We start from the raw sequence: 25,585 nt of genomic DNA, 5'->3' as shown, positions 1-25,585 counted from the left end.
GAAAGGGATGAAATTAGGGTTTAGGATGGGAATTTAGGGTAGGGCTTCTGGTCGAGTATTCAGGGCAGTGAGAGGGAGGTCCGGTTGTAGTATGGATGGGTTTGGATGGCTAAATAGGTCTAGGCAGTATTTAGGGGTTTTGGGTTTTAGTAGGATTGAGGGGAATTAGGTTTTTTCATAGGAGGATGGAGCTGGGGTTTCAGAAAATTAGGGCGGGTTTTGAGAAATAGGAAAAGGGATGAAATTAGGGTTTAGGATGGGAACTTAGGGTAGGGCTTCAGGTCGAGTGTTCAGGGCAGTGAGAGGGAGGTTCGGATGTAGTATGGATGGGTTTGGATGGCTAAATAGGTCTAGGCAGTATTTAGGGGTTTTTGGGTTTTAGTAGGATTGAGGGGAATTAGGTTTTTTGATAGGAGGATGGAGCTGGTGTTGCTGTCGAGTGTAAGGAGGAGGGTGAAGGTGCTGTGGATGAAGTTTGGTTATAATTGATGGAAAGAATTGGGCTGGACAGGGTTTAGATGAAGCTAGGGTTATGGGAATCGATTATGGGGATGTAGGCTTAGGTTTGACGATGAGAAGAAGAAGGTAATTACAGAAATCTGTAAATTACTTACTTGAAAAAAAAAAACTGACCTTCAAAACAATAGCAGCTTGAAGATTGATTGAAGAATGTATCTCCTGATCTGAACAGATGCACGGAGTGAAGAAGAAGAACCTCTCGATCTTAACAGATGCAATGAGTCGATTGGAGATCCACCAATCCCTCACCTTGAGATCCACAAGGCAATGGCACTCTCACAGGAGCAAAGGCAGCAAGCATAAAACGATATTTTTTAATCTAAAACAGTGTTACTCTTAGCCCCCCCTCCCTTGGCTTTTATTTATAATCTTTGAATGAGGTTACATAGCACTATCAACGACTAGGTTGATGTGAAGACTTTCTAATTTCAAAAATAGAAACTAACTACCAATTACAAAATAAAAGTACTAACTTCTAATTATGAAAATAGAAACTACTAAGGCTTTATAGATCCAGCCTTCTAAACAAGCAAGGAAACAAAAAATAGAAACAAACTGAAATTAGAAACTACCTAATATACTTTCTAAAACTGAAAATAGAACCTAAACTATGGCAGCATTAGGATAGAATCTTTCTCCACTTGATGGGCCCACAAAATCTTCTAAAATGTATCTCCACACAAGGAAAATATGGGTTGTGACACTGTTCACGTGAACAGTGTTTCCTGGTCAAAAATTGACCCAATATTTGGGCTGGTTCGATTTGCATCAGCTCTCCACTGCTTGAAAAAATTCGTCCTCGAATTTTGTAGTGATGAGGGCAAAACAGCATGTGATTAACAGCTTTGACCATCCTCAAACAGAATTCTGGTGAGGCAGGAACATTGGGGATAAAATCTTCAAGGCGTGGAGCTTTCTCTTTGAAGAACCATGGTGGCATAACAAACTCTATGTGTTCGTTTTCTGAATCAGCAGCAACTGTGAATGTCCTGTCCATAGAGTCTTCAGTGTTAGCAACCTTCTCATCAAACACTTGAGACACAAGCTCCACCTTATAAAGAACAACATCTTGAAGGTCAGTACTTTCCTGTGGAATGCTCTCAATCAGCTTTTTATCTTCTGTTGTTTCCGCTTTGTCTACTTTGATTTCTTTGACATTGACCACTTTAGTAAAATCTTCTACATGTTGACTTTCCATCTTTGAAGCAATAGGGATTGTCTCTTTCTTTTCATCAAAATTCACTGTCAGTTCAACTTTATCTTCAACTTGTGCTCTCTCAATTTCCTTTGGCAATGTAAATTTGTATTCTGTATACATGTCTTCTCTGTAATCCTTGTGCCTATCCCTGTCTTCCCTATGCCTTCTATGAGGTCGATGAACTTGGGATTGGACCTGATATTTGTCCTCATCCATGGGCAGATTGCTATCTTAGTAGGAGTAACCTGTTGTTGCTCAATCAGTTGCAACCTTTCAGACTATTAGCCCTCTGTTTAGCTCTGATCTCTTCAAATATACCCTTTTGCTCAGCAGTGAACTTCTAAAACAACTCAAACATTGCAGACATAGGATTGGTTGCTGCTGGTAAAGGTCTGTCGTGCTCATCCATGGCTCTGATACCACTTAATGGAGTCCTAGATAGACAAAGGTCTACTAGGAGCCAAGTGAACCAAGACCTCCCTAATCAGCTGGCCGATTGGACAGAATTGGGGAATTAGGTCAATTTTGGGGTTAGGTTTATGAATATGGAGATGAATCTTATATGGTATTAATAGGCAGGTTTAGGGGAAGCTAACAATGTAGATTTGAATGATATTTAACTGAAATTTTGAATTTCAGAAAATTAGGGTTAGGGTTTCGGGTTTTGAGAAATAGGTTAAGGGATGAAATTAGGGTTTAGGATGGGAATTTAGGGTAGGGCTTCTGGTCAAGTGTTCAGGGCAGTGAGAGGGAGGTTCGATTGTAGTATGGATGGGTTTGGATGGCTAAATAGGTCTAGGGAGTATTTAGGGGTTTTGGGTTTTAGTAGGATTGAAGGGAATTAGGTTTTTTTATAGGAGGATGGAGCTGGGGTTGCTGTCGAGTGTAAGGAGGGTGAAGATGCTATGGATGAAGTTTGGTTATAATAGATGGAAGGAATTGGGCTGGACAGGGTTTAGATGAAGCTAGGGTTATGGGAATCAATTATGAGGATGTAGGCTTAGGTTGGTGGATGAGAAGAAGAAGGTAATTACAGAAATCTGTAAATTACTTAATTGAAAAAAAAAATAAAAAAAATAACTGACCTTCAAAACAATAGCAGCTTGAAGATTGATTGAAGAATGTATCTCCCGATCTGAACAGATGCAAGGAGTGAAGAAGAAGAACCTCCCAATCTTAACAGATGCAAGGAGTCGATTGGAGATCCACCAATCCCTCACCTTGAGATCCACAAGGCAGCGGCACTCTCACAGGAGCAAATGCAGCAGCAAGCATAAAACGATATCTTTTAATCTAAAACAGTGTAGCTCTTTGCTCCCCCTGGCTTTTATTTGTAATCCTTGAATGAGGTTACATAGCACTATCAACAACTAGGTTGATGTGAAGACTTTCTAATTTCAAAAATAGAAACTAACTATCAATTACAAAATAGAAAGTACTAACTTCTAATTATGAAAATAAAAACTATTAACGCTTTATAGATCCAGCCTTCTAAACAAGCAAGGAAACAAAATTAGAAACAAACTGAAATTAGAAACTACCTAATATACTTTCTAAAACTGAAAATAGAACCTAAACTATGACAGCATTAGGATAGAATCTTTTTCCACTTGATGGGCCCACAAAATCTTCTAAAAAGTATCTCCACACAAGGAAAATATGGGTTGTGACACTGTTCAACATGTTTCCTGGTCCAAAACTGACCCAATACTTGGGCTGGTTCGATCTGCATCACACCCTCCAATGCATTCATTGTACAACTCAAAACTCAAGAATTGAAAGGGAGACTGACGGTATCATCTGTAGGTTGGGTACCAAGAATAAAGCCATTGAAGTTCCCTACACACTTAATTTTTGTAACCTAAACTCTAGTGACCTTTGTACCCCCCACGTTTCCAGAAATGAAAAGGTCAAAACACGAAATTTATGGTGCCCAAACACAGCACTGAAATCTGCACACACACACACACACACACCCCAGAAAGAAAAAAAAACACAAACAACAAAAAGGGGGAACAAAAGAAAAAGAACTTCGGGTCCCTAAGAGGAAGAATGGAGAATATAAATCTTACTCGTATTCATGGTTGCCTTTAACATGTTCTGTCAGAGCTTCCAAAAGAGATTCCCGGGTCTTGATTATAAGTAGTTCCTCACTGTCTGTTTGGATCTGAAAGACAACAAGACACAACTGATGAAAGAGAACAGAAATGAAAACCAAAAACAGATAACTGAAGAAATATGAAAACTATTTCTTGACATCTGTTAGAGCTTCCAAAATGGATTCCAGTGTCTTGTTTATAATTTATAACTAGTCCTCTATCTGGATCTGAACACAGGTATATGAGGATTATGCGTGTACACAGACCACAATGATTACACTCAGCGAATGGGCATTACCAACATTACAGGAACATATAATATTTATGAACTGATGATTCAAATTAGTGAGTATGGAATCCTATACCTCACCCTTCCATTGGTAAACTGACTCTATTCCTGCATCAACGAAGCAAAGAAATTTCTCAGAACTTGGACACAGCCAGTTAATTCAGAAAAGCAGAAAGGAAATTATGTTTTTAGTAGATAAACATAACAGGCTAAATGATCGAATGAGGAAAACATGTAATGGAACACCAAACCAAAGGAACACAGTTTTCAAAAGGAATTAAAGTATTAAACAGACACACAAGTTTTAAGATGAACAGGAAGCTTTTCCATGAATTATGACCTCATTAAACATAAGGCAGATCATCTCAAACATCATTTTCAACTTGGTAACTCATGCAAAGTATAAAAGGCACCCCACCAAGCATTGAAGTTCTTTTTACAATTGACAATGAATAGTATTTTTTTAAGGGCGCCTTTAAGTCTTTAACTATATTCCATCCTGCCATTTAACCAGTGGTTGTTGCTTACATATTTTTCGTAGCATCATTCTGACAGTTCATAAAAGACTCACCAATCAACTACACAAATTAAAATCAGCGGGTTTTTTTTAAAAAAAAAATATTTTCTAACTTGACTTTTCTCATTACTGGCTGGATTAATTCAATTTCCCAATACTCAATTCAACTGTTTTTACATTCAAAAAGGAGGGAAAAAAAATAATGATACTAACTGTCTTCTTCTATAGGATCTGCCATTATGTTTTCATAAGGTATTAAGGATGCTAGAAAAATTCTAATCTTTCACCTGCATTATGTTTACAAACTCTACATAAGTTTCCTCTTTTTTTTTTTTTGGTGGGTTGATATTCTAAGACCATTAAATTGGCTGACTTTAGCCGATTTTGTTTAAATTTATGTTGGAAGTAATGAATTTTAAATTATCAGAACAATTCACACCTGACTATTTTAATCAAGTTACACTATTCGATCTAGAAGCTGTTTTTGATCCAACACTTGCTCATTTTGGATTTACTAGGCTGTGTTTGGATCAATTCTTCCATTTTTTCTCTTAAACCAAACTATAATTTGGAATTTGGTAATTTGGAATTTGGTCCCACATTGGATATGAGGGAAATGCAGATTTGATGGTCTTCAATCTCTAGCGATAACTGCCTGCCAGTCACCACCAGATGGTGGGAGCTTTAGTTTAGGGGGTATAGCTGTTGACCAATGACAATTGATTTATGAATAACAAATGGTGAGTGGTGACTGGAGATTGGCAAGCATGGAATGCCAATGGAAGGCCATTGAAGTCAATTACTGACCTGTTGTTGATGACCTGCGACCCTCAGGTCTCGGTACCAACTCGGCTCTTGGAAAAACCGAGTCAAGTCGAGATCTCGCCGAGTTGGTGCATTTTTTTTTCCGTCGAGTTACATAAATACATAGTAGATGGGTCATTTCCTTGGGTCAATCCGAGACCTGGACCCGAGATCTCGCCGAGATATGTTGAGTTCTGTCGAGTTAGGTGAGGTATTTAAGTGGTAGGTGGGTTAAAAAATGGGTCAAAACCGAGACCCGAACCGAGATCCGAGATCTCGGCAAGATATTGCAGTTTTGAGACTCACAGGCAGTATCGTCTTGGTTTTTTCAAAAACCGAGAAACTCTGTGAGATCTCGGCAAGATCTCGCGAGTTCTCGAACTATGCTGCAACCATTGATAGTTACAGTGACAGGCAAACAGATGGTTGGAATTGTGATTTGTGTGGGGCCCTGCAGGGAGGTTTTGCAAAGAAAAGGTATTATGCCAAAGTTCATCCAATGGCAGAAGTCGAAATGATAGTGGTTAGCATGGATTTGGAACCGTGGATTTGAAACATTTTAAGATTTAAATTCCTCCCCTCAATGACATAAATAATTTCATAAATTAATTTTTTCCCTCTCAAAAGCCAACCATGTGGCTTTCAACCAGGTTCCTTTGATCCAGACACAGCCCTGAGGATCAGAACCAGTTCATTCCAAAGAAGCCAATCTCCTCTCTAAAGTCTAAATTACTTGTACAAATTAGTAAGAAAATTTTGACACTATTAAGTGATGCCTTTCCCCCCCCCCCCTCCCCCTCCCCCTCACAAAACATAAAAAAAAAACAGAACAGAAAAAACTGATGGCACATATGCTTTGGCACCTGAACACCATTCACTGAGAATTACTTGGTTTGAGTATGTTGACTGTTATACAAGCTCTGAAATGATCAAGCACACTTGAATTTGATATATTTAATTGACTTCAGGAATATAGCTATCACTGCCTATGATGAAATGATGGGAGATTTTGTACTTACCATTTGCCTTCTTTTACACATAGGCCCTTAGTCCCCTTTAACCCCCCCCTCCAGAAAAAAAAAAAGAGAAAAAGAAAGAATTCTTAGTTCACTAGCCTTTTTTACCTCCTAGATATTCCTATCACCTAGAAAATGTTTTTAACTGATCCTTAGATCCATGAAATCAATGCAATGCCCTCCAACTTACATCATTTTATCAAATATCCTCTCCAAAATGACAGCATCATCATCAGCCCACTACTTCCTAGTCATCCCTAGGGTGTTTCTTATGCCATCAGTATCTAATAGTGACAACAAATGAATGAAAAAGAGAGACATCCTAACGCGTGAAACAGTATTTCAAAAAAAAAAAATGAAATCAGTCCATTGTTGACAGATATGAAGACTCTCAATAGAGCAACATTTTACTAAAGCAAAAGAGAAGGCAATCTCTAAGGCACCAACAATGAGTTGAAGCACAGGCCTGGTACTATGTTGACACATGCTGCAAGCTTTTCTTTAACTAAGCTCTCTGCCAGTTTCTTTCCTGCATAAAAGGTTGAGTTAATATAAACCTGTAAACAGTCCTCCTCAAAGAAAGGAAGGGGAAGAACAGGAGGAAAAAGTAAATATACAAACATGATACCAGATGTAAAAGGTTATATATTGGCTGGTAAAATATGGGGCAGTCATGAACACCTCAATAAAACCAAACCATAATGTTTGTTTAGTGCCTTACCTATCTAATCTTCAAACAAAGATCTTTTACAGCAACATTCAGGAGAAACAATATTGTGCTTGCATTAATTTTAATACTTAAATACGACATGCTATCATTTCGTAATACATTATCAAGTTAAAATCTCACATGGGGTACCAGTGGAAGATGTAGCATGAATTGCTCAGCATGGAAAGCAGCAAGGCAGGTATATTTCATTGCAAGGAATGCACATAAACAATAAAAAAATCTTCACCTAATTTCACATGAATTTGAGCAATAAGGTTGTTTGCATTATTGTAGACTTAAAAGGCTGAAAAGTCATTGTATTAGATCTTCATAGGTTTCAGTATGTTGCTAACATTGCACACTCTTGGCTTGGAGGAGTCTCCTTGAAGGCAAAAGTGTTGAAAGATGGTCTGGTTTGGAAGGTTGGAGGGTGACTCAGTCCAGATCTGGTCGGATAATTGGATTCCTCTCTCCCGCTGTCGTGCAACACCCACTGCTGAACCAAACCCCTCAAATGGTAGCGGAGTTGATCGATGAGCCCAAGATGTTGGAAGGTAGAGATCCTTGATAAATTTTCCACCCATCGTGGCGATAATGAAAATCCGCCAGCAGAGATGATACCTTGTTGTGGTCTGACAAGAAGGGTGTTTATTTGGTGAAGAGTGCTTATCACCTACTATCGAATCAAAGAGAGGCTCGTGAGGCAGCAGCTCCCTCTTCCGGGAAGTCGCATTCTTGGGAGGCTATGCCATCTATTGTTTGGAAGAGAATTTGGTCCAGCCACACCATGCCCAAGATTAGAACCTTTATCTAGCGACGTGGCGGTGGTTTGGCCTCTTGCCTACGCTCCACCAACGTCATATACCTATTGATACTCATTGTCGTAGGTGTGGTGAACCCGATGAGTCAATTGATCACATCCCGCTCCACCGCACTTTCGCCCGTTCCATTTGGGTTGGTTGCAATTTAAGCTCTTTAATATCGGTGACAGACAGCCTTGAACTCCATCAATTTATAAATGGGTGGGGTCCTCGTTATCTCGCGGCAAAATTAGCTTCAAGGAAATTATAGCGCTTTGTTTGCTTTGTTTGTGGTACCTGTGGATATCTAGGAATGACATGGTCTTTGGAAGCGAGATCTTGGACGGGGAGGAAGTTGTAAAAACAGCCCAAAAGCTTGTGGTGAGTTCTTGGATGCTTGCAACAACCAAGCCTCTTCTCGGACTGTTTCGTGCTTGGTAATGTTTCTTCTCTCATGGCTTGGTCCCCCCCGATCGGTGTTTTTAAGATCAATTGTGATGCTTCCTTCGACCCGGTCTTGAAGCGGAGTGGTGTGGGTTTCTTAATTCGTGATCATGAAGGAAAATGCCGTTTGCGCTCCAACCCTCTCTCCTTTGATGATGTTGTGATTGGAGAGGCCTTGGCTATTCGAGAGGGTCCGTTGGAGGCGATTTACGGGGTACTCTCTGGTCATGGTAGAGAGTGATAGTTTGCGAGGTCATTTCTTATCTCCAGGACCCGTTGAAGCCGGCTGATTTGAAGGTGGCACCGATCCTGGAAGATATTAGGCACATCATGTCTTATTTGGATGTTTGTAGTTTTGTCTTTATTTCCAGGGCTGCTAACTCTATTGCAAATTCCCTTGCCAGGAGGGCCCTATCTGTTTCGGGAAGGATGGTTTGGCCCATTTCCGATCCCTGGTTAGCTGAGGGTTACTGTCTCAGACACCAGGAGTCCTCCCGTTCTCTTCAATAAATTTGCTTTCGACCCAAAAAAAAAAAACATTGGCACACCATGTATTGTGAGGAAAGACATGAACATTTTAATCAGGTAGCACAAAAACTGGGAAAAATTAGACCCTAAACTAATTAACAGATACTAATTGCTTAATATTCACCCATGATGGTGAGGACACAACGTTAAAACGATAACATTGAAACCAATTAATTAAATGAACCTACAGTTACATTGAAGGAACAAAATAAAAAAAAATAGATGCAGCAGACCTGCTTCTTTATTTGGGACAGTAACATAAACCACGATACTTGGTACAGTGCTAGAACTGCCTTCCATTCCAGTTGAGTGAAGAGCTCTGGCTGACGATTGGCTACCAAACCTTGATCTGAGTAATCATAATTTACATTAGAACAGTATCCATTTCGAGACAACAGCAGATTGAAGACGCCATTTCGAATTGCATCAATCAAATTAAATCACAACCAAGATTCATACTACAGTTGATGTCTCAAAAAACCAGTTTCTGGTTGAACAATTCAGGGGGTAGGGTTAAGTCTGGGTTCAAATCATTCTAATTCAAGCAAAATTTTCTTCTTCATCGACATATCACAGAGAAATAGAGTAGAAAAATCAAATAACAATGATCATTCAAAGGTGGAGTGAAGGCAAGGAGAGGAGTAAGGTGCTTGATAGCAAAGAAAGAAGGTACCGGAGGAGCGGAACGAAAGGGAGAGACTTTGCGCACCCCGTCTTGAAGGAAGAAGAGAGTGTTGGGCTGAGATTGGCGAGACCCAAACTCAGCACACAGAAGGCCCCAACCAAGGGCAGACGACGCCGGAGCGGCGCGGAAGCAGAAGAACCGGAGACGATCGACGAGGAGGCTCTGCACCACAATGTTGATGCCATGCCCCTGCACACTCCAAGCGATTCTTATACTAGTACGCTTTCCACGGTCGATTCGCTAGAATTGTAACGAAGCAAAAGAGAGCACTCATTCCGCTTCCAGAGGTTACACGTGTTCTGCAGTTATTCTAGCCACGTGTTTTCATCCCATGATTGTGAATTTTTTTCAGGGAAAAGAATTTACCTCATTTTAACCCAATGGGCAGAGCAGTTGGCAAGGGACGGGATCTAAGGAAGCTGAAGGTCTTGAGTTTGACTCCGCCTCTCTCCTTCGGAGTTGGGGCCACCAGCCTGAGAGGGAAACTCCCTGGTGAACATGGGGGCCCTAGTATCTCCTGGTTCGTGTGTGTTGTGGGGTCATACACGAGTCCTGGGGGATTTAGTCAGTCAAAGGCCAAATACCTCCTGATCCAAGAAAAACAAAAACCTCATTTGGTGTTAAAAGGAAAGAACGAAAAAAGGAGGAGGATCTTTGCAGAGCCAGTGTAGAGATGTAAATGGATCGAATATGGATTAATCGGATAAATTTGTGAATCAAGTATGGATTTTCAATTATTTTTTTACATTCTTACTTGTGTAACCCAGACCTTCCTCCCCTCAGACGGATACGATTCTATCTCAATCTATGTCTCTTAGTTGTTTTCTTTTTTTAATTATAAAAAGCCTATCGAATTTTCAAAGTTCTCAAGATCATTAGCTACTTAATTTTTTATTAGGTGAAAAGAATGTTGTTATGTTACATATGCTATGTAACACCTCCATGTGGCTATCTCTCTCCTCCCACGATAGGAGATGGATATGCCATTTCATAGGAGGAAGGAGAGAGATAGACAATCTCTAGTGTGGAACAACATGAACATGTTTCGAGTAATTATAGTTTGCTTGTAGTATTTGCATGAGATCGAGTAAACACAGACTAAAACCACATGAATAGAGAAAATAGGAAATGCATCTACACCAGCTCTAGTTACAATTTTGCCAAACAAACATATATTTATTCTAGCAACGTTAATCAAATGGACCAAGGGCTTTGCAGTCTCTGGAATGGTTGGTATTATTGAAGCTTTCCATTTTCTGTGTATTTGAGCAATCTAATAGGTCATTTAACTACTCTCTTTAAAGTTGTGTGGTTTTGCTCTGTTTTGTGTTAGTTTTCTTTTGAGGGCTTAAAGTCTGTTCGTGCTGATATCTATATTCATTTAAGCTAACAAAGGATGGCCATACTTTTAGAGTACTAGGATGGAGCTAAGTGACAATCAAATTGAAAGAAATGTAGAAACCAGATTAACCATTAGAGACCTAGGGGTGCTTAGTTTGAATTGCTAATGAATATAAAGCTGAATTTTGAATGCAGCAAAACTAAATTTTTGTCTTTAGATTTATAAGACTGGTGAAATTCTCAAACAACAACAACTCAGCCTTATCCCAACTAAATGGGGTTGGCTACATGGATCTTTTCAAAACTAAATAAGAAAAATTGAGATCCACACAAAGGGAAAAGGAAAGAAAGAGAAATGAAAAAACGAGATAAGAAAAGTGGGAAATGGAAAATGAAAATCTCATTTTTTTTTATTTTATTTAAACCTTATCCAAGGCTTCCATGGGTCCAAGGAACCGCCCTTGGGTTCCAAGGATCCGTGGAGCTTACAAGGATCCTTGGAAAGTTCCTCGGATACTTGGATAGTCCAGGCTGATCCATATGGCCCGAAATAGAATATTGGACTAGTTTGGACCCTGCTTTGCACCCAAGTGTCATTTTTTAACACAAAATATACTATTGGATTCATTTTTCCGAGCACTATCCAAAGGTATAATTTTTAGTCCAAATTTATGTTAAAAAATATTTTAATTTTGAATTAAACGATAGACTTTAATTTGGTGCCAACAAAATTTCTGGCAATGTTTCCAATCACTGTTGGTATACCATATAATGGCCACCCAATAAACTCCCAACACGTGGCATCGGGAGTGACGGTCTATGGGTAAGAACTATATACTACCCAAGGGCCCACGACAGATCCATTGGGTAAGAATTATCCGCCCAAAAAACCCATAATGGATCCACCAGGTAAGAACTATTCGCCTGGAAGTCCGTGGCTAAGAGGATCCATCAGATCCCCCATAGAAGCATGAAGAAGCTGGCTCTACCATCAGGTCAATTAACCTATCATCGCCAGCCCTATGCACCCCAAAACATTACCCCTCACTAGGGGCAGCTGTATGACAGAAGGCCTAAAGCACACCTTCAGCCACCAAAAGCAATGATTAGGTGGACAATACCACTCTCTAGTGGATGAAACCACTATCTAATAGGATAAACCATTCTTCAAGAAGGGCCGCCACTCTCCATCACATTTATGCGCATCTCATGATGCACACCAAAAAAGGAGCTCCTACGCTCATAGGGGACCTCATTCCAATAAAGAAACTCTCCATACAGGACTCTCCATATCAGAGACAGAGAAACATTCCGCCTCCTCTCCTAAGGAAGGCTTCTCCAGTGGTCACATCAGGACCTTTACATTGGCACCACGCCATAAAGAGATAAAACCCTATAAAAGGGAAGGTAATACCCCATAGAAGGGATGGAGACTTTGAGAATCCTCATTGTTTCATCTGTTTGCTACAGAGAGACCTGACTTAGGCATCGGAGAATCCCCTACTTGCCCGTTTGCTACTTTGTGCAGGTACCGCTCGTAGGTGGATCCGAGGACCCGAGGTTTTTTGATGCAACAACTGTTTCTACACCCTTGACTATCATTGAGTATTTTGCACTTAAAAATGCTTGTCTGAACCTTATCGGGGTACAAATGGAGTAGGTTAGGTGGTCCAACCCTTCTGGAGAGAGAAACTTCGTCAATCCACGTTCAGTTGTTATTATTGTCGAGGGGGGTGACAAAATTCAGGGTCTACAGGTACCAACATGGAAGAGGAAGCAGAAGCAGGGTTGGAAGTGCTGGATAAGTCCAACTTGGTTACCAAGTGACGAAGGAGCCTAGCAAGTAAGCTCATCTTGAGAGGAGGAAGAGGCAACACCAAGTCGAGAATCAATTGCAGAGCTTTGTATTTTCAATTGAATTGGATCAAATTCCTTAATTAATTCCCGATTCAGGGCTGATCTCTGTTTCACCCTTGTATTGATAAAGACTGGTTGGATCGGACCGACTCAAACCAATTAAGATCTGATTCGAATCGAATCGGCTTTGACCGATTACGCGTTTTAAAACCCTGCAGAAAGCAGTTATCGATAGTCGGCAACAAGCCAGCAACCCTAAAGCCTAAACTTTATAGGGTTTCAGACTCCGCAACAGAACAGGAGTACTCTCCTCTCTCTCGAGTCTCGACTGGGTCTGGGAAAATTCCACCGCTTCATTTCTGCCTCTGGGAAGTTTATTAGAAGTTTTCTGAAGCGTCATTACCATCTTCATAGTCTCCAAATCTCATATCATCAACATTGAAAGAGAGAAACCCAAAATCACATCTTTTCTGACCCCATGGGAACCCCAGAGACCTCGCGTGAGCCTTGCCCGGATCGAATCCTAGATGATATCGGCGGTGCCTTTGGCATGGGCGCTGTTGGTGGCTCAGCTTTTCACTTCATAAAAGGTGTCTATAACTCCCCCAAGGGCGAGCGATTGATCGGTGGCTCCCAGGCGGTGCGCATGAATGCTCCACGTGTAGGGGGCAGCTTTGCCGTCTGGGGTGGTCTTTTTTCCGCCTTCGACTGCACCATGGTCTACATGCGCCAGAAGGAAGATCCCTGGAACTCCATCATCGCCGGAGCCGCCACTGGTGGCTTCCTCCAGATGCGTCAGGGGTTAGGTGCGGCGTCGAGGTCCGCTGTGTTTGGTGGGGTATTGCTTGCTTTGATTGAAGGAGCTGGGATCATGCTCAACAGGGTTCTTAGTGCTCCTCAAAATTTCCCCCCTATGGAGGAACCCATTCCCAATATGGCCGGTGCCCCTGGATTTCCAATGGGTCAGTTTCCCAATACGGCTCCAGCGTCTCATGAGACTCAGACAGAGGATTCATCTTCTTCTTCTTGGTTTGGAGGGTTATTTGGTGGCGGCAAGAAGCAGGAGTCGGGGACGACCGGTGGTGGAGGCAAGACAGAGATTTTGGAGAGCTTTGATACGCCGAGCACGCCGATCCCTTCGTTTGAGTACAAGTGAGCTGATTGTCCGTGATTAATGTAGTGGTAAGAGAGGATTTGTTTTCTTTATTTATGCTTGATGCTTTCGCCCTTTGTCCTGAAACTTTAGTTTACAGTAGGAATGCCCCCTTTTTATTACATTTATTTCGGTAGCTCCTTTTGTTTTTACTTGGGTTGATGTCAGATTAGCAGGTCTATGGTCGGATTCATGTTGTGTTGTTTAATGGTCCAGCTTTGAAATGTATACGTTGATATCTTTCTTATTTTTATTCTATTTATATCACTGGAAATCTGAGGGAAGCTAAGATCAGAAGCTCTGTTAATTGCGATTAATAATGGTCATGTCCAGAACATGTTTGTAACCAGTACTTAGGCAATATCTTGCAACAGTAGCTTTTCTACCATACTAGTCAGAGTACCTTTAATTTCCTTTTTCTCTATCTTTTTTCCCCCTGTTTTCATCAATTTTTACGTTTACATGATGTCTCCTAATAGATTACATCCATATTCAAATTTCGCACTTCCACTGAAAAAGAAATTATAGTGCAAGTAAGTAGCTTTATCAGCATGCTAAAAGCAACCACACCATATTGATATTGATGAAGGGTTGTCTGGTGCTGTTGGATTCTTAAGTCTATTTTGACATCTGATTGCTGAGTCCTGGACAGGCAGCGAGTATTACCAGGCTTGATATGGTTGAGGTGGACTGGATTTATGTTGGCAGAGGCGAAGACCTCTGGAATTGGTAGTGATAACAACAACCGAAGCATTCCTGTAGGCTCATATTAATTTTAAGGAATTGAACATACCAAGTGCTTCACTGGTCTTAGTTGTACCATGAGTAAACCACCCCCCAATGCTCTTTAGAAAAAAAGAAGAGTTTCTTGACACCATGCCCATTATGGAATCTATGGGCGGCTCAAATATCTACAACATAGCAGGTGGGATTTTGGAGTGGCTGAAATTTTGTGGGCAGATAGATCCCAAGGTCCCCTGTTCATGTGTCTACTTGCAGACCAAATAGAGTTGGTCAAGTAGAAAAATAAACCTTTGAAAGTCCAATGGAAGAATGCATGATTAAATATACAAATTAATATGCCAATACATGGGAGGTTATATGTGGAATTTGAGTGTCAAATTTAACACATGGTCAATAGAGACCGTTTCGTAGGTCTGATTTGCTAGATCACCCTTCCATATTGCACAATTAGGTGTGCAGTTGAGAGATTCCTCTTGACTGCGTAGTCGCAATAGATTCTTTAAAAAAAGTGGTAAATTGTAGTTGATGTACCCAATGTTTAAAAAAACTATGTTTGAGGTAGCTCATTTTTAAATATTATGTTTGAGGTTCCTTATTAGCAGGTTTTGTTTAAAACTTTTATATTTCAACCTTTTCCCTTATTAGCTATTTAGCTATTTCCGTTTGGATAAACTGCATCACTCGTTTTTTGGCCCTCTGTCTCCCTCCACCTGTGTATCTCTAGTTCTCTACCCCTCTTCTGCCTCCTTCCTCCCGCACCCTCTCTCCCCACTTCTCTCTCTCTGCTCTCTCCCGCTCCCGTCTCTTGTAACAATTCCCCGATGGCTGTTATGCACACATAATACGGTTGCAATGCATCTCTGCCTCCACTTCGTATATCCATCCTGGAGAGGATGAATGCTCCTCCCCTTCACTTTGTATACTGTAGAAGGGATTAAAAAAGGATATCTCTACGAAGCAGGCCTATCTCTGTCTAACCCTTTAAATAAATCCGGGCATAGGAGGGAGGGAGGGAGAGAGATACCGAAACAAAACTGGAGTTGGTGTGGTAAGAGCTCGGTCATTGCACTGATACAGCTGTTCTACGAGCCATCATCTGAATGGGTATTGATCGACGGAAAGGACATTTGGGAATACAATCTCAAGTCACTGAGACACCAGATGGCATTGGTGCCTTATAAGCCCTGCTTCTTTGTGGCCACCATAAATGATAACATTTCTTATGGCACATGTTTGTGAGCGTCGCTAAGGATGTTGAGGCTGTGACATTGGCAAATGCCCTCACATTCATATTGGCTCTAGAATTTGGATAATGCACCTGGGTGGGAGAGAGACCGGTCCAATTGTCTGGCAAACAGAGGCAGAGGATTGCCATAGCTCGGGCTTTCGTGAGGAAAGCGGAGGTGATGCTGCTGGATGAGGTCACCAGTGCCCTGGATGCAGAGTTTGAGAGGTGTGTACAGGAGGCACTGGAGCATGCTTGTTCGGGTAAGGTCACTGTTATTGTTGCACATTGCCTCTCGTTAATAAGGAACGCCCATGTCATAGCAGTGATCAACGATGGGAAGGTGGCAGAACAAGGATCCCACTCCCATCTCGGAAACAATTCCCCGACGGCTGTTATGCACACATTATACAGTTGCAACACATCTCTGCCTCCACTTTGTATACCCATCCTGGATAGGATGAATGCTCCTCCACTTCACTTTGTATACTGTAAAGGGATTAAAAAAGGATGTCTGCTTGAACTTCGACAGGGCAAGGTAGAGATTCCATTTTATATTTGGGAGAGGGAGATTAGTGCAGAAACTAGAGGAATGGGTAATGGATTGAGGAGGGATGGAGAGAGCTAGAAATAGAATAGAAATAAAGAGAGAGAGAGAGGGGCGGGGATGGGTGTGGGAGGGAGCGGAGGGCGGCAGTGGAGAGGCAGGGGAGGGCAGTAAAGATGTAGAGAAAGCAGGGGAGAGAGATGGAAGGTACCGAAACAAAACTGGCTACTGAGTACAAAGTTGAAAATATAAAATTCTTAATCAAAACCAGCTAATAAAGAAATCCCAAACATAATGGTTGAACTTTGAAAAAAAATTGCTACCTATTTGCTTCTGTGTTTATGTTCCTATGAATGCATTCTTTTCTCATTCTGTCCTTTATATTCTTGCCAGGCCAACATTCATAACTTAGTTAAACTTGTATTACGTAGGCTTCTCCACTCCCCACCCCTCCCCAAAATAAAAAGAAAAGAAAAGGAGTGTGAAAACTAATAACTTGTATTATTTTTGTGTTCCCTCCATCACCACCCCCCCCGAAAGAAAATGTGATCATTTTTCTCTACGAAGCAGGCCTATCTGAAAGCCATATAATAAAAATACCCTTCAATGTAATTGAATGTGCTGATCATGTAGCAAGTCTTGCAGCACCTGTCCTCTTCATCCATCCTGTTGTAATGCTACCGGACACTTCTCAGTCTTTGACTTCTTATTTACTATTAAATCATTAAAATAGAAAGACAAAGGCTTTGGGTCTGCTCTTCTATTTCAATTATAGCCTCATGCTGCTGCTATTTTTTTTTAAACATCTCCCTAGACATTGTCTTTAAGTTGATTTTCTCAAAACTGTTTAATTATGAGCCTTTTTCCTCCATGATTCTAACTTTTTGTTACCTCTTTTTGCCTTGCCAACAAAACTATATTGGCAAACAAACACACCATGGGACTTTTTCTTCCACTTGCCTAGTCATCTCATCCATAACTAATGCAAAGAGAGATGGGTTCTAGCTGGACAACTTACTGTGATTCTGTTTTTCTTTTTTAATAATTATATGCTTGTCTATATTTTGCTCCTCCATATATATTTATTTATTTATTTATATCACTTTTGTGAATGTGCTGGGGGTACTGCAATGAGGTACTGCCCTTGGCCTGGTGTAAGGTCCCCTGCTGTTGGTAGTGGAGACCCTGGATTGAATCCTGCCTCATTGGTAGAGGGTTAAAGGTTGGGTGGGAATTATCCTTGTATACCCCCCCCCCCCCAAAAAAAGAAAAAAAATAAAAAATTAAGGGTACTTTTGTTTGCTGGATTCTGGAATATTTTGGGTTCTTTCATTTTTTTTCTTCTGGGAATTGGGTTCTTTCATTTAGTTTGTTGGATGCACCTTGGCTTCTGACAAGAGTAACAGTCATAAGGTAATGGTTGTTTGTTTATTTGGTTTCGTGTATTAATCCATCTTTGCACTACCTAGAAGGAAGGGAGGAGTTGTTTCTACCTTTGGATGCTTCATGCCTCTCTTTCACACTTTGGTTGCTTACTCCTCTTGTCACCCGAATCAAACATTTTTGCCATGCATCTTTAATATCTGTAGTTTGTAGTAGGCTGTCCTTCGGTTGGTAGCAGTTGGTCTGCTTTTAAAGGTGAATTGGTTTAAGCCCGATAAAGAGTCCATTGATTGCGATTTTGCAGGTGGGACTGATCATTGATGAGGCGTGGAAATTTGGTTATGGGCTTGTTTGAATGGTGGGAACTACAGAAGATAAAGGATAACAATAAGCATGGAAGAAAGTTTATTTGCAGGAAATATATTCCAATGGTTAATTAGATGGAATGGTGCTACTTACATTAACAGTCTTACCTCTCCCTTTTTTTGCTGTTTCCTTCAGTACTTTCGATTGGTTATGGTTCTTTGACTGTAGTAGGTTGTGTATATGGGTTGTTATTAGTGGGGAAATTTTTTTGCGCAATTGATCATGATATTTATTATGAAGGTGTGGGAGTGGATGATTCGAGTAATCCATATGAAAAGGGAAGGCTCCCCTCTTGTTGCAAGGACGAAAATACAAGGATGGAAATGATGTTAGAGGCAAAACTAAAATAATAACATTTTGTAATCTACCAAACATGATTGTGTAATTAATCTCTAAATATATCAAATTTGATTATTAAATTTTACTAAAAGTTGCAATCAAATTCATCGGATTTAAGAAAAAAAAAAAATTTACAATTAAAAGGTTTAATAGTTATTTTTTGGACCAACTCTCCTCTGTTGGGGTTGGGGGTGGGGGTTGGGTTTGTTGTTGTGGTTGGTTTGCCCCTATTCCCAGACAGTGAGCGGGAGAGGGGTGGGGGGCGATGAGTTTTCTGCCCCAAGATGCTTATGTGCGTGCTCTCATTGGCCTTTATGCATGTGTAGGGCAATGCTCCCCCTAGAAAACGCTCTTTAATTATATTAGTTCTCAATTTCTGTTGAGAGCATTCTAAACAGAGAGGAAGATATTTAGTGTTCATCATTCCTGTAAGGTAGTCTTATCAATCCAGTTATTTTGGGAATAGAGGGGAAGTACCTAGATTTTTGGTCTTTATTTTTCGCTGCGATCATCGTTACCATGGATGCGAAACAAGGTTGGTGGTTTATCTCTGTGTTATATTATTTATTTGATTATGTTATTGAATATCCTATAGAGATCCTGGCTTTTGGGATTTTGTTTTTATTCAGATCAAATTAATTTAATATGTGGTATCAAAGCTTTCATAGACTTGTTCTTGAACCTATATGGATTCAAAATAATAGATCATGCTAAAGGAATCGAATTTTTTTTGTTTCGAATCAAGTTTTTTAGGGTATTTACAATCTTTTGGAAAACCTGTACGGACATTGGCTTTTTGTCAGATTTTTTCTTCGGCGAAAAGTGAAACAGAGGACATAGGTGGTAGAGCTCGGAGAGCTGAGCGTTTTGATGGGCGGATTGCCATCGTCGGTCGTTGGATGCGCCCTCATGCGTCGGAGGAAGTCGCGAGTAGATCTCACTCTCAGGTTAAGTTTTTTTTTTTTTTTAAAAAAAAAAGGACTTTTTGATGTTTTGCTATCGTGCGCCCCTTAATAGCTTTAGGGTTTTGCTAACGTGAGTTGTCAGGTTGGGTCGACCTATTTTTTGACCTGACGGCCTGACCTGCCGACCCGTTTGGACCGGGGCTGAATAGGACCGATTAGATTGGGATTGACTCGGGCTGATTAGATTGGTTTGACCGTACAGACCGGTCAGCACCAGGGCCAGTCATTTTTTGACCTAAACTTTGACCGATTTTTCTGTGGGCTATGAGATTCTGTTTGGGGTTTCGTTTTCTGCGTTAGTTCTGTTTTTCTGTATTCTACACAGTGGTATCCTCTGTTTTGATCAAATATGCATATTTTAAATATTTTTGGTATTCTATTGATGCATACCTTTTTCTAAAATTTATCGGTTCGTTCCATTGGGAACCGAGTTAATTTTCTGACTTGTTGGAATACCTACCTTGATGAACATAATTATTAGTTTTTTTTGTTAGTTTTAAGACATTTAAGCTTTTTGTCATAAATCATAAAATAACACAAATTGTTTAAGAATGTAAGCAATTTTGAAAAATCTCAAGAGAGGGTTCCATTGGTTCGACAGGTACAGCCATCAAATCGACCTTCTTTGTTGGATTTGTCAAACACCGGTCTCATACAGTTGTGGGATGTCCTTCAACTTTGATGTGTGATCATACACCCAAAGGTGGTAGTCATGTATTGGTACTTGAAGGGATACATATACAGTATGCATGTGAATAAGTTGATCCTAGAATTCTGCACACCCAAAGGTGGTGGATTTTGAAAGTTGAGTTGTATTTTCATGGTCACTGGTATGTAGGGATTTTTACAATTGCATGTTAGGAATTCAGTCTAAAGATGTTTTCACAACGTGTGTAAAATTCTCATTAACTTATAAGGTTTCAAGCTATACTTGCATCTTGCTGATTATTGTATTGTTTATTGTTTAAATTTTCAATCACTTTTTCTGTCAACAATTACATGGTCACTATTGAGATTCTTACTGGGTCAAACTTTAACAAGTAGAAAGAGGACATTATGTTTGCTATGAAAATGGTAGATGTGTACACGTACCTTGTTATGGATAAACCAATGGATCTAATTGCTGATAGTACTGAGGACGAAAAATCCGTGCATGCTGCATGGCAAAAGAGTAATTGACTCAGTATACTGTCCATAAAGAGGTCGATATCAGAACACCTAAAAAGTGGTATGCCTGATCAATGTACTGCCGGGGAATTGCTAGATGCAATTTCTAAAAGATACAGAGTTTCATCGAATGTTGAGATTAGGATACTTCTGCAAGGGCTGTTTATTATGGAATATGATGGTTCTGAAGGTGTTAGGGATTACATTATTAGGATAATTGATTACCAAACTAAACTCAAGTTCTTGAACATTCCTCTTCCAAATGCCATAATTGTCCATCAAGCCCTAAATACCCTACCTTCTGAATTTGACATCATTCAAACCAATTACATTTCTCAAGATGGAGTCTGGAGTATTAATGACCTAATTTCTAGGGTTGTGTTTGAGGAAGAGAAACTGAAGAAAGACAAAAAGCATGTTGTCCTGTTTACTTCCAAAACCCGTAAGAGTAAAAAGTCTAAAAATCATACTCATAAGCTTGCCAATAAACAGTCTGATCAGACTAACAATTTGAGACCCAAAAAAGACTCTTTGAAGAAAGAGAGTGATCACTGCTTCTTTTGTAAGAAGAAGGGTCACATAAAGAAGGACTGCGACAAATACAAGGTTTGGTTAATCAAGCCAAAACAGTCATCAGGTAATGATTCTTTGGCTTTTGTTTATGAATTCAATCTATCAGAAGCCTCATCCAATTCTTGGTGGCTAGATAGCGGTGCAACTAATCATGTTGCTTTTACCATACAGGGGTTCATAAACCGCAGGAGGGCAAACAAGGATGAATCAAGGCTAGTCGTAGGAAACAATGGACATTCTGACGCAAAGTTCGTGGAAGATGTCATTTTATTATTAGATTCTGGTTTTAATATGACTTTAAAGAACACTTTTTATGTACCGTCCTTCAGGCAAAATTTAATTTCGATTTTAGTTTTGGACATTAGTGGTTACCATCTTGAAATAAAGAACAGTATGGTTAATTTGTTTTTTATTCAAGTAAAGTTCGTTCTTGCCTTATGTCCCAATGGATTGTGCAGATTGTGTTTGTCTCCCAATGATATCTACCTCTCCTATAATGTTAAAAGCATTGTTTCCAAAAGACCCTTACCTAAAGAACGGTCTTTCATATTGTGGCATAAGAGGCTAGGTCATATTTCTAAGGCAAGAGTGGAAAGGCTGATAAAGTCTGACATCCTATCTACTTTCGAAAGTGATCTAGAAACTTGTGTAGACTGTTGTAAGAGAAAAATGACTAAAAAAAAAAAAAAACTGCAGTCCGTATTTCTGACCTGTTGGAGGTTATTCACACTGATATTAGTGGTCCCTATTCAGTCACATTGTGTAGAAATTTTTATTTCATCACTTTTATAGACTACTATTCCCGATATGGATACCTGTACTTAATTAAAGAAAAGTCTGAATCTCTTGACAAGTTCAAGATTTTTAGAACTGAAGTTGAGAAACAGTTAGGGAAAGTTATTAAAATTGTTAGATCTGATCAATGGATTGGGTATTATGGCAGAGATGGCGATGCTGGACAGCTTAAGAGCTCGTTTGCCAAATACCTAGAGGATTCTAGAATAGTTAGTCAGTTTACTATGTCAGGAAGTCCTGAACAAAATGGGGTCACCAAAAAGCGTAACCGCACCCTTATAGACATGGTGAAGAGTATGGTTAGTAGGACAAATTTACCTAAGTTCTTATAGGGTGAAGCCTTAAAAACTATTCTTTATATCATTAACCGTGTACCTACTAAAGTTGTTCCTCTTACCCCTTTTGAGTTGTGAACCGACCATAAACTCAGTTTAAACCATCTTAGAGTTTGGGGGTGCCTTGCAGAAGTGCAGTTGTATAATCTAACTTTAAACAAGTTGGATCTCAAGACTACTCGTTGTTACTTTATTAGCTACCCAGATCATTTGAAGGAATATGAATTTTATAATCCTTGCGGAGGTATTAGGATTGTGGAGTCACAGACAGCGAAGTTTCTGAAATTTGATGTGGCAAAAAAGAATGACTGTTCTCAGACTGTTCAATATAGATACATGGTTGGTACATCAGTACCTGTTCTTCTACCTATTCAGACGGATGTGGGGCATACTGCACCATTGGTTACACCTGCTAGAGTTCAGGAGCCTGATATTGATACGGTCCCCGACATTCATATAACACCTGATAAGATTCCTCTTATTTAGGATACGATTGAGGATCCTATCATTGATGCAGTTCTAGCTGAGATTCTTCAGATTCAGGTTGAGGCAGTGGTGGCACCATTACAGAGATCCATTAGGGAGAGAAAGCTAGCTATACCATCTATCTATGAGGCATATCTGGGAGAACGTGACTATGACATTGGTAGTGTGGTTGATCCAGTTACTTATTCAGGCGCTGTTTCTAGTCCTTAGTCAGATTTGTGGTTAGATACGATGAGAGATGAAATGCAATCGATGAAACATAATGATGTTTGGGAGCTTGTTGATTTACCTAAAGGTTGTAAGCCCATTAGTTCCAAATAGGTGTATAAAACCAAAAGGGATTCCAAAGGAAAAGTTGAGAGGTTTAAAGCCAGACTGGTAGCCAAAGGATTCACTCAGAGAGAGAGAGTAGACTATAACGGGACCTTTTCTCCAGTCTCTTCGAAGGATTCTTTCAAGGTGATCATGGCATTGGTAGCTTATTTTGATATGGAGTTGCATCAGATGGATGTTAAAACCGCCTTTCTCAATGACAATCTTGATGAAGAAATCTATATGGTTCAACTTGAGGGTTTTGCAATAGATGGTTCAAATCATCTTGTGTGTAGACTTAAGAAGTCTATTTATGGTATCCAACAAGCTTCTAGGCAGTGGTATCTGAAGTTCGACAATGTTGTGACTTTATTCGATTTTGTGGGAAACAGTGGATCAGTATATATATCACAAGGTCAGTGGGAGCAAATTTTGTTTTCTTATTCTTTATGTGGATGACATCTTGCTTGCAAGCAGTGACCTAGGAATGTTGCATAATACAAAACAACTATTATATAGGGAATTTGACATGAAGGACCTTGGTGAGGCTTCTTTTATCCTTGGCATTGAGATCCATAGGGATCGTTCTCGCCATATATTAAGTCTTTCTAAGAGGGGTTATGTTGATTGTGTTCTGGAGAGGTTCAGTATGCTGGATTGCAAACCTAGGAATGTTCCTGTTCTCAAGGGTGACAAGCTGAGCTCGACACAGTGCTCAAAAAATGAAGCTGAGAGGGATGAAATGAAGAAGGTCCCTTATGCTAGCGCACTTGGTAGTATCATATATGCTCAGGTCTGTACCAGACCGGATATTGCTTTTGTGATGGGACTTCTTGGCAGGTATTAGTCAGATCCTGGTTTTAGCCACTGGGTTGCTGCCAAGAAAGTATTGAGGTACTTAAAGGGGATAGGAGATTATATGCTTACTTACAGACATGTTCCTGAACTCAAGCTGGTGGGGTATACAGACTCCGACATTGCTGGCTATGAGGATGACAGGAAATCCACATCAGGTTATGTTTTCTTGATGGCAGGAGGGGCAGTATCATAAAAGAGTAAAAAGCAGACATTGGTGGCCACTTCGACTATGCAGGCAGAGTTTGTAGCATGCTATGGTGCTGCTACTCAAGCTATTTGGCATCATTTATCCTATTTCTGATAGCCAATGGGTGAGTCCTATGCAGGTTGTGCCTAAGAAAGAAGGAGTCACTGTAGTTGAGAATGCTAATAATGAGTTGATTCCAACCCGTATCCAAACGGGATGGAGAGTGTGCATTGACTATAGGAAATTGAATGCGGCAACTTGGAATGACCACTTCCCCTTGCCTTTTATTGATCAGATGTTAGAGAGACTAGCTGGCCATGAATATTATTGTTTTCTTGATGGTTATGCAGGTTATAACCAAATTCCTATTGCTCTAGAGGACCAACACAAGACCACTTTCACATACCCTTATGGAACCTTTCCTTACTAGCGTATGTTTTTTGGGCTTTGCAATGCCCCTGCTACATTCCAAAGGTGCATGATGAGTATCTTTTCTGATATGGTAGAGTACTTCCTAGAGGTGTTTATGGATGATTTTCCTATTCACGGCTCTACTTTTTCTAATTGCTTGCATCATCTCTCTTTGATTCTTAAAAGATGCATAAAAAAGAACTTGGTCCTGAATTGGGAGAAGTGCCACTTCATGGTGAAGCAAGGCATAGTTCTTGGTCACATTGTGTCCGGAAGGGATAAAGGTTGATAGATCTGAGGTGGACCTTATTGCCAATTTATCACCACCCAAGAGTGTGAAGGATATTAGATCTTTTCTTGGCCATGCAGGTTTTTATAGAAGATTCATCCAGGATTTTAGCCAGATAGCTAGACCTCTCACCTCTCTTTTGGCAAAGGACTGCCCATTTGATTTCTCTTCTTAGTGTCATGATAGTTTTGAGCAATTGAAAAGAGCGTTGACTTCAGCCCCCATTATTCAAGCTCCAATTTGGACAGTTTCATTTGAGCTTATGTGTGATGCCTCTGATTTTGCTATAGGGGCTGTTCTTGGGCAAAGAATCAACAAATTGCCCCATGTGATTTATTATGCAAGTAGGACTCTTAATGATGCACAACTTACTTATACCACCACTGAGAAAGAATTTTTAGCTATTGTGTTTACTTTAGAGAAGTTTAGGCCCTACTTGGTTGGATCACATGTGATTGTTTATACTGACCATGCAATTATCAAATATCTTGTACAGAAGAAAGATGCCAAGGCTTCATTAGGTGGGTCCTGTTGTTGCAAGAATTTGATCTTGAAATTAGGGATAAGAAAGGGTGTGAAAATTTGGTTGCAGATCATCTATCCCGGCTGCCAAATTCTTTGATTGTCGACTCTCCAGTCAACAA

At 40.1% G+C, this 25,585-nt stretch overlaps 2 protein-coding genes and 2 long non-coding RNA genes across 6 annotated transcripts in view; 2 read left to right on the top strand and 2 right to left on the bottom strand.

The window, feature by feature from the left end:
* LOC122667966 (protein CutA, chloroplastic) overlaps positions 1-9,879 on the bottom strand; it is a 21,750-nt gene extending 11,871 nt beyond the window's left edge. The window contains exons 1-5 of one of the 2 annotated variants that reach the window (XM_043864471.1): positions 9,597-9,879; positions 9,157-9,272; positions 6,909-6,971; positions 4,182-4,213; positions 3,790-3,884 (exon numbers count right to left, since the gene is read on the bottom strand). In XM_043864471.1, coding sequence (XP_043720406.1) covers positions 3,790-3,884; positions 4,182-4,213; positions 6,909-6,971; positions 9,157-9,272; positions 9,597-9,793 — 503 coding nt within the window. In that variant the 5' untranslated portion in view covers positions 9,794-9,879. The remainder of the gene's footprint in view (positions 1-3,789; positions 3,885-4,181; positions 4,214-6,908; positions 6,972-9,156; positions 9,273-9,596) is intronic. The other variant, XM_043864472.1, reaches the window with a different exon arrangement.
* Positions 1-15,199, top strand: part of LOC122667969 — a 16,454-nt gene extending 1,255 nt beyond the window's left edge. The window contains exon 3 of the long non-coding RNA XR_006333883.1: positions 14,920-15,199. This is a non-coding gene — a long non-coding RNA (uncharacterized LOC122667969). The remainder of the gene's footprint in view (positions 1-14,919) is intronic.
* On the top strand, positions 13,171-18,266 carry LOC122667965 (mitochondrial import inner membrane translocase subunit TIM17-2-like). Of its 2 annotated transcripts, none has more exons than XM_043864469.1 (2): positions 13,171-13,988; positions 18,163-18,266. In XM_043864469.1, exon 1 carries the CDS (start codon positions 13,285-13,287, stop codon positions 13,960-13,962), a length of 678 nt encoding a protein of 225 aa, XP_043720404.1. In that variant the 5' UTR covers positions 13,171-13,284; the 3' UTR covers positions 13,963-13,988; positions 18,163-18,266. The 2 variants fall into 2 exon arrangements, with proteins under 2 accessions (XP_043720404.1, XP_043720405.1); XM_043864470.1 differs by having other exon boundaries at positions 18,097-18,266.
* On the bottom strand, positions 18,213-25,585 carry LOC122667968. The gene is made up of 3 exons (XR_006333882.1): positions 25,572-25,585; positions 18,730-18,734; positions 18,213-18,309 (listed from the first exon to the last, which is right to left on the bottom strand). It is a non-coding gene; the product is annotated as an uncharacterized LOC122667968 (long non-coding RNA).

The sequence above is a fragment of the Telopea speciosissima genome, chromosome 7 (assembly GCF_018873765.1).
Source record: "Telopea speciosissima isolate NSW1024214 ecotype Mountain lineage chromosome 7, Tspe_v1, whole genome shotgun sequence".
NCBI classification, from domain to species: domain Eukaryota; kingdom Viridiplantae; phylum Streptophyta; class Magnoliopsida; order Proteales; family Proteaceae; genus Telopea; species Telopea speciosissima.
The sequence above is the reverse complement of the archived record's forward strand: the minus strand, read 5'-3'. Positions and strand labels throughout refer to the sequence as shown.

Excerpts from the sequence above, each read along its gene's own strand:
- LOC122667965 (XM_043864469.1), top strand. The coding sequence starts at position 13,285 with ATGGGAACCCCAGAGACCTCGCGTGAGCCTTGCCCGGATCGAATCCTA.